The sequence below is a fragment of the Pyricularia pennisetigena genome, chromosome 5 (assembly GCF_004337985.1).
Source record: "Pyricularia pennisetigena strain Br36 chromosome 5, whole genome shotgun sequence".
NCBI lineage: Eukaryota > Fungi > Ascomycota > Sordariomycetes > Magnaporthales > Pyriculariaceae > Pyricularia > Pyricularia pennisetigena.
Window position 1 is genome coordinate 1396552 of NC_043743.1, and position 10465 is coordinate 1407016.

The 10465-nt window shown below is 55.7% G+C and overlaps 3 protein-coding genes across 3 annotated transcripts; 2 read left to right on the plus strand and 1 right to left on the minus strand.

The window, feature by feature from the left end:
• Positions 1–985: 985 nt before the first annotated feature.
• Positions 986–5202, plus strand: PpBr36_08364 (uncharacterized protein; the record flags this gene model as incomplete). The annotated part of the gene is made up of 2 exons (XM_029895495.1): positions 986–4209; positions 4311–5202. The coding sequence occupies 2 exons, from the start codon at positions 986–988 to the stop codon at positions 5200–5202; spliced, it is 4116 nt and encodes a 1371-aa protein (XP_029747449.1).
• Positions 5203–5832: 630 nt separating this feature from the next.
• Positions 5833–7687, plus strand: PpBr36_08365 (uncharacterized protein; the record flags this gene model as incomplete). Its single annotated transcript, XM_029895496.1, has 2 exons — positions 5833–7232; positions 7348–7687. The coding sequence occupies 2 exons, from the start codon at positions 5833–5835 to the stop codon at positions 7685–7687; spliced, it is 1740 nt and encodes a 579-aa protein (XP_029746803.1).
• Positions 7688–7851: 164 nt separating this feature from the next.
• On the minus strand, positions 7852–9614 carry PpBr36_08366 (uncharacterized protein; the record flags this gene model as incomplete). The annotated part of the gene is made up of 2 exons (XM_029895497.1): positions 7852–9290; positions 9389–9614. The coding sequence occupies 2 exons, from the start codon at positions 9612–9614 to the stop codon at positions 7852–7854; spliced, it is 1665 nt and encodes a 554-aa protein (XP_029746955.1).
• Between the last annotated feature and the right edge of the window lie 851 nt (positions 9615–10465).

Consider the following 10465-nt stretch of genomic DNA (forward strand, 5'->3'; position numbering starts at 1 on the left):
TTTTGTTGGAGTCTGCTGACCGCAATGGCTTGCAGGTTTTGTTCAGCTTTTGGGGAAAAAAAAAAAAGCATGAGGATTTTGTACCGCGAATTTATGAATCTAAGGCGTCTTGTATTTAATGCGTGTTTTGGAGATTATATTTAGACTAGATAGTAGAGCTTTTGTAACATCAGCATTGCAACAGTTCAGTCTCAACTTGACTTGTTCGCTTGGCCTTGTGGTCTGGACGTGGCTTTAATATTGAACACAATAAAGCCAGATTCCCGATTAGGCAAATCAACAAACACTGGATCTAGTCCGCAGTTCCTCCTGCGCAACAGGAACAACTCTCCGATGTCTCACTGCCGACGTTATTCATTCAGCCCAGTCAAGACTTTGTTTGTTTGCAATGCATGCACCCTAAGGTTTAGCACCTCACCAAGCTATCACTCACATTAAAGCCAAGTTGGTGGGTCCATCGGGAATCGACTCCGACCTCAATTTGATGTGGGGGTGGCGGGGCAAGTTTGCGGCATCGAACAGCGAAGCTGTACGGGTTGGACTTCCGCACTGCTTGCGGGCGGCGAAACTTAGATCGCTAGCTATCGCTGACTTTTAGTTGGATTCCTGTTGTTCATGGCGATAATGAACAGTCAGATCAGCGGGGCGCCGGTAATAATTTTGGGGACCCCATGCCGATTTGATTGTGCTTAACAATCTGCATGAGAACTTGTTGTTTTTGCTGAGGTTAATAAAATAAACTGTCACCTCATCAACTCTTTTTCCTTTTGCCTTTTTTTGTTTCCTTCCTATCTACAATACATGAATCAAACAGTTATATCTGACGAGTCAGAGTGATCCATCATACCCAAGGGATCTTCAATACTACAAAAGCACAACCCCAATTACAGGTTTTCTCATACTATCCTGCTGTCAAACTCACTCCAGGCATCTACTTCAAGCGGCTACACAAGGCACTCGGCCGCTGAACCGAGCAGCCATAGAGATGGGCTCTGCACAGGAACAGAAGAAGGGCATCCGGATAGCCATTGACCGTGGCGGAACCTTCACAGACTGCGTCGGCAACCTGAACGGCGAGGATGTCGTTATCAAGCTGCTGTCAGAGGACCCGGCCAACTACAAAGATGCACCATTAGAGGGAATCCGGAGGATCATGTCGCACTTCCTCAAGCGAGACATTCCTCGCGGTGAGCAGCTCGACACCTCGGAGATCGAGTCCATCCGCATGGGCACCACAGTCGCCACCAACGCCCTGCTGGAGCGCAAGGGTGAGAAGATATCTCTCATCGTTACCAAGGGATTCAAGGACTGCCTCACCATCGGAAACCAGTCCCGGCCAAAGATCTTTGACCTGGCCATCCGCAAGCCGGACGTGCTGTATGAGAACGTGGTCGAGATTGACGAGCGTGTGACGCTTGAGGATTACGCAGAGGACCCGTACCGGACTGCCACAAAAGCAGAGGTCAAGGCCGGCACCGCCGAGGCCAGGACGGCTGACCTGGTCATGGGTCTGTCCGGAGAGACGGTACGGATACTGCAGAGGCCGGATGAGAACAAGATACGGAAGCAGCTGCAAGAGGTCTACGACAGCGGTATCAGGTGTATAGCCGTGTGCTTGATGCATGCGTACACCTTCCCCGATCACGAGACCACGATAGGGAGGCTGGCGCGAGAGATCGGCTTCCAGCACGTCTCCCTCAGCTCCGAGCTGATGCCCATGATCAAACTCGTGTCGAGAGCCACCTCGGTTTGCGCCGACGCCTACCTTACCCCCGCGATCAAGAAGTACATTGCCGGGTTCCAAGAAGGCTTCGCAGGCGGCCTGGGCACACGCAGTGTGCAAAAGGCGGAGGGCTCAAGGGGAGCCCGCTGCGAGTTCATGCAGAGCGATGGCGGCCTGGTCGACGTCGAGAAGTTCACGGGCCTCAAGGCCATCCTGTCAGGCCCTGCCGGTGGCGTGGTCGGCTACGCCATCACCTCCTACGACGACAACACCCGCATCCCCGTCATCGGCTTCGACATGGGCGGCACGAGCACCGACGTCTCGCGCTACGGAGAGGGCCGCTACGACCACACGTTCGAGACGACGACCGCCGGCGTCACGATACAGTCCCCGCAGCTCGACATCAACACGGTGGCTGCTGGTGGTGGCTCGCGCCTCTTCTTCAAGAACGGGCTCTTTGTCGTCGGTCCCGAGTCTGCTGGTGCCCATCCCGGCCCGGCTTGTTACCGGAAGGGCGGTCCTGCCACCGTCACGGACGCTAACCTTTTCCTGGGGAGGCTGCTCCCCGAGTTTTTCCCCAAGATTTTCGGCAAGAACGAGGACGAGGGCCTAGATGTCGAGGCTAGCCGTAAGGTACTGCAGGAGCTTACGGACGAGGTCAACAAGACTTCGGAGAAGCAGATGACGGTCGACGAGGTTGCATATGGCTTCTTGACCGTCGCCAACGAGAGCATGACCAGACCGATTCGATCCATCACAGAGGCAAAGGGCCACGACTCCTCCAAGCACCGCCTGGCATCATTTGGTGGTGCCGGTGGCCAGCACGCTGTGGCTATCGCCGAGGCGCTTGGGATCAAGCAAGTCCTGGTGCACCGCTACTCCTCCGTCCTCTCGGCATACGGCATGGCCTTGGCCGATGTCGTGGACGAGAGGCAAGAGCCCGAGTCGGCCGTTTGGGCCGACGATGGAGAGGTTGTCAAAGGTCTCAAGACCAAGATGGACAAGCTCAAGGACCAGTCGCGGCAGGCATTGAGGGATCAGGGCTTTGATGACAAGGAGATTGTTTTTGAGGAGTACCTGAACATGAGGTACCGCGGAACAGAGTCTGCTCTGATGATCGTCAAGCCAAGCGACGAGGAGGTCGAGAAGATTTATAACGGCAAGGACTGGGCATTCGGCGAGGCGTTTGTGCGCCAACATCGTTACGAGTTTGGCTTCACACTAGACGACAGGGATATAATCATCGACGATGTCAGGGTTCGCGGCATCGGCAAGAGCTTCAGCTACGACGAGAAGACGGTTGACGAGCAGCTCAAGACCGTCCAGCGTAACGAGGTATCCGCCGATAGCAAAAAGAAGCACTCGAGTGCCAAGGTGTACTTTGATGGCGGGCGTCTTGATACCCCGATCTTCAAGCTGGAGGACATGGCTGTCGGCGACAAGATTCCTGGCCCGGCCATGCTTGCAGATGGGACGCAGACCATTGTGGTGGCGCCCAAGACGGCAGCATTGATCCTGCAGACCCACGTCGTCATAGACATTGACGAGGACCAAAGAAAGAACGAAGCCGAGGTCGGCGAAGGTCAGCGTGAGGTGGATCCCATCATGTTGAGCGTGTTTGGGCACCGCTTCATGGCCATAGCTGAGCAGATGGGGCGGGCTCTGCAAAAGACGAGTGTCAGCACCAACGTCAAGGAGCGACTTGACTTTTCTTGCGCAATTTTCGACTCGACCGGTGGCCTGGTCGCAAACGCACCTCACCTGCCGGTTCACCTGGGATCCATGAGCACCTGCGTCAAACGCCAGGCCGAGATCTGGAAGGGCAAGCTCAAGAAGGGTGATGTCATTGCCACCAACCATCCCTCGTACGGCGGAACACATTTGCCGGATGTCACGTTGATAATGCCTGCTTTCAACGCCAAGGGCGACAAGATTCTCTTTTACGCAGCTTCTCGTGCTCACCACGCAGACATCGGTGGCATTACGGCTGGCAGCATGCCCCCGCACTCGAGAGAGCTGTTTCAGGAGGGCGCGGCGATCAAGAGCGAGAAGTTCGTCAGCGAGGGCAAGTTCGACGAGGAGCGCGTGATCGAGCTCTTCTACCGCGAGCCGGCGAAGCAGCCCGGCTGCAGCGGGACGCGCTGCCTCGCGGACAACATCAACGATCTGCGGGCGCAGGTCTCGGCGAACCAAAAGGGCATCTCGCTGATCGAGACACTGATCGAGGAGTACGGCGAGCAGACGGTGGACTTTTACATGGTGCAGATCCAGAACAATGCCGAGCAGTGTGTGCGTAGGTTGTTGAAGGAGGTCAGCGCTCGCTTCGAGGGTAAGGATCTTTCTTCAGAGGACTTTATGGACGATGGCAGTCCTATTAGGCTCAAGATCAAGATCGATGCCGAGAAGGGAGAGGCCGATTTTGACTTTGAGGGCACTGGGCCTGAGGTTTACGGCAACATTAATGCCCCCGAGGCAGTGACTTATAGGTGAGCAATATTCTTGTTTTTTTTTTTTTTTTTTTTTTTTTTTTTTTTTGGCATTGTGGGCCAGTGGTTACGAAACAATCATGCTAACTGGAGTGATGCAGTGCCATCATCTACTGCCTGAGGTGTTTGATCTCACAGGACATTCCCCTCAACCAGGGCTGCCTCAAGCCCATCCACGTCAAGATTCCGCCCAAGTCGCTCCTGTCGCCATCAGACCACGCAGCAGTGGTAGGGGGCAACGTACTGACGAGCCAGCGGGTGACGGATGTCATTTTCAAGGCATTCGAGGCGTGCGCGGCCAGCCAGGGCTGCTGCAACAACCTTACCTTTGGGTTCGGCAGCAACCAGGCTGGCCAGGACGAGGTCAAGGGCTTTGGCTACTACGAGACCATTTCTGGAGGTTCAGGAGCCGGGCCTACGTGGGAAGGCACCAGCGGTGTGCACGTGCACATGACCAACACGCGCATCACCGACTCGGAGATCTTCGAGAGGAGGTATCCTGTCCTGCTGAGGGAGTTCTCCATCAGGCCCGGCTCCGGCGGCGCAGGTCAGCACCGCGGCGGCGACGGCGTCATCCGCGACATTGAGTTCCGCATCCCGCTGCAGGTCTCCATCCTCAGCGAAAGGCGCGTCTACAAGCCGTACGGCATGGCGGGCGGCGAGCCGGCAGAGTGCGGCCTCAACCTCTGGGTGAGGAAGGTCGCCAAGGCGAGCTGGGAGACCTCGCTGAAGCAAATCCAGAACGGCGGTTCTGGAAAGGAGGAGGAGACGCAGCAGGGCGAGCAGCTCGAGTACGAGGAGAGGTATATAAACCTTGGGGCCAAGAACAGCGCCCCCATGAAGGCGGGCGACCGGATAATAATCAACACGCCGGGTGGTGGCGGCTGGGGTCCTGTAGGCACTGATAAGGTGTCAAGCAGGGGAAGGGATCCCGAGGAGAATTGGAGGAAGGGAAGCCATGCTGCCAGGGAGGAGATGGCGTTGCAGGCATAGGCGGCTGATTTAGTCGAGCTAGTTATGTATACGTGATTTAATGGCATGATATCAAAGGGCACCGAGCTTTGTACATAAGAAAGAGGGTGCATGTTTTCTCTCTAGAATAGAGAAAATACATGGAAAGTCAGCTTACGCTCCGGGAAAAAAAAAAACAAAAAACAAAACAAAAAGAAGGTGTCGTCTGACACATTTGAATTATGACAGGCTGCGAGGTTGACGAAACACAGTAGACATAATATGCTCTAATCAAGACTAGCAAGCATAAGCCTGGTTCAGAACTGTCATATCTCTAGATGCTATCCACATGCGTGTCACTCTCCGCTTACACTGGATTTGATAGCCTGCGGGTAGGGAATTCGGTGCCTAGGGTCGCCGTGCTTATAGCGCCCCGCACCACCCCGCACTTGATATACTGGGCCCTGACGTATTGTCATTTACAGGACTTTGCAAACAACAAACGCCAGGGTTGGGCTGCACAAGGCTAACTTCACTGAGGAGAAGAAAAAAAAAAGAAAACATAGAGGAAAAAAGAAAAAAAAAGAACTTCGTCTTGCTAAGTACCAAGAGAAATCGAATATCTTGCCGACTGTGAGGACGACAACAAAAAAAGAAACAAAGTAAGCAATCATGCCTGCCCTCTCGGACGAGGAATGGGCCGAGATCGCCGAGGAGATCCCGCAGGCGTCGGACCCCTTCATCCAAAAGTACCTCCAGGGGCGTGACGAGCTCGTGTCGCAGGAGCAGCGGCAGCGCAGCGACCACGCCTTCAAGCAGTCGCTGTCGCCGATCGCGCGGCGGGCCTGCGCCATCGTGGAGCGGATCCGGCGCGAGGAGAACGGCAGCGTGTGGACGACGGCGCTCGAGGAGAAAGTCGCCGAGCGCGGCAACGTCTTCCCCGGCATGATGTTCGGCCTCGCCAAGGACGTCATGGAGACGACGCAGCTGTGGAGGATCGTGCGCCGCATGCCAAAGGGCGCCCTGCTGCACGGCCACAACGACGCCATGGCCGATTTCGACTTTTTGATCGCCGTCCTGCTCGACACCGAGGGCATGTGCGTCGCCTGCTCCGACGGTGGCCTGGCTACCGCCCAGCAGAGGGAGGAGAGGGTGCCCGAGTTTCGGTTCGTCAAGAGCCCTGCCGCGAACGTGGATGCCGCCTCGTTGTGGTCGGATGACTACAAGGCCGGGACGTTTGTGCCCATCATTAAGGCGGCAGACTCCTTCCCCGGCAGCAGCAGCGACGGGAGCCGCGGCGGCAGGGTGGCCTTTACGGCGTGGCTCAAGTCCCGCGTCACGCTGTCCCGGGCGGACTCGACGGAGCAGCACCACGGACAGGACCACATCTGGCGCAAGTTCATGACGTGCTTCCGAATCACGGGGTCCATGATGCACTACGAACCCGTTTTCCGGCGCTTCCTCCGACGGGTCATGACGCTGCTGCACGAGGACGGCGTGGCGTGGGCCGAGCTGCGACACACGTGGCCGCTCGACTACCGCCGCGAGGGTCGCGAGGACCCCGAGACCGACTACATGCACATGTTCACCGTCATCGACGAGGAGGTCACGGCATTCAAACAGGCCAACCCGGGCTTCTGGGGCGTGCGGATGATCTGGTCGTCGCTGCGCAGCGCCGACGAGCGCACCATGGCCTCGGACATGACGCTCTGCGTCGAGACCAAGCTCGCCTTTCCGCACCTCGTCGCCGGCTACGACGTCGTCGGCCAGGAGGACATGGGCCCCCCGCTCAAGGACCTGCTGCCCCGCTTCGCGTGGTTCAAGAAGCTGTGCGCGCAGGAGGGCGTCAACATACCCTTCTTCTTCCACGCCGGCGAGACGCTGGGCGACGGCACCGACACGGACCAGAATCTGTTCGACGCGGTGCTGCTGGGCACGAGGCGTATCGGTCACGGCTTCTCGCTGCACAAGCACCCGCTGCTCATCGACCTGGTCAAGCAGAAGAGGATCCTGATCGAGAGCTGTCCGATTAGCAATGAGGTGCTGCGTCTGTGCGGGAGTATACTGTCGCAGTAAGTTGTGTCTTTTTTTTTTCTTTTCTTTTTTTTTCCCTCTCTTCTTTTATCTTCCAGGAAGTTTACCACGCAGTCATCAACTGACAACCTTTCCTCTGCTTTATACTTGCAGTCCCCTCCCGGCACTCCTGGCAAGAGGAGTCCCCTGTGCGCTCAGCAACGACGACCCGGGCATGCTGGGCCAGGACACCGCCGGCGCCACGCACGACTTTTGGCAGGCACTCCAGGGCTGGGACAATCTCGGGCTCGGCGGGCTGGGTTCCCTGGCCGAAAACAGCGTGCGGTGGTCCGCCTTTGAGGACGAGACGGAAGCGCAGTGGAAGAGCAGTATACAGCAGGCATCGCTCGGCAGCGGGATCAAGGCGCAGAGGTTAAAGGAGTGGGCGGTAAAGTGGGAGGAGTTTTGCCTGTGGGTTGTCGACGAGTACGGAGATAAATATGGAGAGGAATAAAGTCTGGCATCTCAAGCATCTATAAAATGCATGTCTGTGGCGGATGTGGTTGGGGATGACTTTTGTTGTACTATAGAGAACATTCAAGATCCATATATTTTATATTTATTTAGTGGTGCCGTGTATTTTGCCCCCCTATATCGATGCTTTCCATTCCTGAGCAATCATATTTCTACCACAATCTTGCCGATCCCTCTACTCACACAAGAGAGCATAGATGTCAACTTTTCGTCCTTTGTAAGCGCCGACCCCCGATGGTCGACGCGGCCTTCCTTCAATGCCAACTTGCAAGTGCCGCAGTTCCCAACCTCGCAGCTGGAGGGGACGTCTTCGATCCCAAACTCCTTCTGCATAACCTCGAGTAGCGTCTCATCCGGGCCGACTTTGAGCGTCACGCCGCCGTTCTTGTTGGCCACCGTTGCCTCAAACGGATCTCCGGACGAATCAGCCTCGAACGCTTCGAAATGCACCTCCTTCTCATCGATACCCGCAGCTTGCGTCTCGCGCAGCGCCTCGGCCATCATGCCGCTCGGGCCGCAAAAGTACAGCTGCGAGTTCCAGGTCAAGTCGCGCACGATAAACCCGACATTGAGCCTCTCGCCTTTTGTCTTGTCGTAGAGCACAACGGCCTTGCCCAGCTTCTCGATCCTCTCCCTGAAGGGAATGTCATCTGCGGAGCGGACAGCGTAGTGGAGGGTCACGCTGTAGTTGATGCGGGCCATTTCTTCAATCATGGGCAGGAAGGCCGTTATGCCGACGCCGGCGGCGACAAAGACGTGGTTGCTCGCCGCGCTCACCATGGGTATTCCGTTGGTGAACCGTCCCACCGTCAGCACGTCCCCCTCGTGGACGTTTTCATGGATGTGCTTGGAGGCGCCCTTGCCCTTTTCTGCCAGCGCCACGCCGAGCTCGAACCGGTTCCTGTCCCCACCCACGATCGAGTAGGCGCGCACGAGCCCGTTCCCCAGCTTGAGCTTGACGTGCGCGCCGGGCTTGAGATCTGCCTCGTCCGTGGGTTGCAGCGCCTCCAGCTCGAGGGAGGTGATTCGAGCCGTCTCCCGCCTCTTCCGAACCACGCGGAATTCCTTCCACTGCTTCTCCTCCTCTGCAGCCATCCGCGCCTTTCTTTCTTTGGACTCGTGCTTGGCCACGCGGGACTGGAAAGCAGTAGCAGCCTCGCTCCCGAACTCCTGAATGCCAGCCAGCTCTCTGTTCATGGCAGCATCGGACGGGTTGCGGTGGAGATACTCCTGGATACGCTCGATGGTCCAGCTCGGGTGCTTCCTCTCCACCAGCTTCAGCGCATCACCGGCCCGGACGCTGCCAGGTCGCAGGACGCGGTAGTACCAGCCGGTGCGGCTGAGGCGCCACGTGTTTGGTGCAAAGTTCTTGAGACGGAAACGGTGGTTCAGCTTGAAGCAGGGCTGGCGCGGCAGCGAGACCTGGAGGACCACTTCGGGGCCGAGCGAGACCACGTCTCCGATGCAGACGTTGCGCTCGTTCATGCGGGAAACAACGAGGTTCTCGCCAAAGGAGCCGGGGGCGAAGAGGTCTGCCGCATCTGGGAACTCGGCTTTCCAGTTCTGGTAGTGAGACATGCAGTCTGTTTGTTTGGTGCAAACGTATTGAATCTGTTCAGCAAACTAGTGTGATGACAGGTGAATTCAATAGGGAAACGAATATAGTGGTTCTGTGACTTACAGGCATGAATTGCTTTGTCAGGGCCGCCGTGAAAAGTATAGTCATGCTCATCTCCTTGTATTCCCATCTCTGTGACGGTGACGGAGCCATCGTGGGTGGTTTTGAAGATGCCAGTCATGACGTTGATGCCATCGAAACTGCGAAGTTTGCCGGAGCGGACTTCGAGAACCTCATCCTCAGTCACTGGGGAGTTTAGGTCGAAGCCCGTCTCTGTGACGACGGTCATGATTTGTGAGATCCTGGCTGCTTTTCTTTTTCGATTCAGATGCGGATAATTTATATACGTGAGAAATCAAAACAGACCAAAGAAGTATCGAGATATTTCGACAACTTTCTGCATCTCGGAAACGAAGCAGTTGCACAAAATGAGGTCAATCAGGCCATTTCGATTGTTATGGTAAACAAACCATGAGTTGCATCGGATGAAGACATGAAATCAAGGTGAGGCCGAATAGTGAATGAGTGAATCGTGAATTTAATTGAATGCTACTGCTAGGTGAAAGCGAGGTAGGCGTGGTTAATTGTTAATTGCTTTGATTGGTGCCAACCCCGCGTTTAGCTTGGGCTTCATGTACTGTCGAGTTGATACTGGGGTAGCATTGCGATTGAGTGGGTTTGCACGTGCTGGTGGGATCACTGTGATTCACAACTTTCAAACTACTCCAGCTGGTTTGCATTTAAGTATCCGTTCAACTTTCGAGATAAAACTCTGCAAACTACTGTTCCTCATGGCGGTTAGGAGGCCCCCAAGGGAGCTGAAGCATTAGCTTGATACACATGTGTGCCCTGCATGGTCTGGCAGTTGTATAGGCTTCCAGTTGTGCATTGCTTCATATTGAGCCGCTTTTCTTGGCACACATAATGTACGGGATACTTGGTAAAAATGCAATCATGGTGAAGAAGAAATCCGACACTCACCGCAAATATATGTGAAAGATTTACACGAGGCTAGATAATTTCCCGGCATACACATGCGCCGCCACTCGACGTTGTACAAAACACAATGCTGGGACAAGTGACAAATAACGAGCCTCAAATCCGGGCTTGGCGTAGTTTGAAAGAAAAAATTGAGGCGGA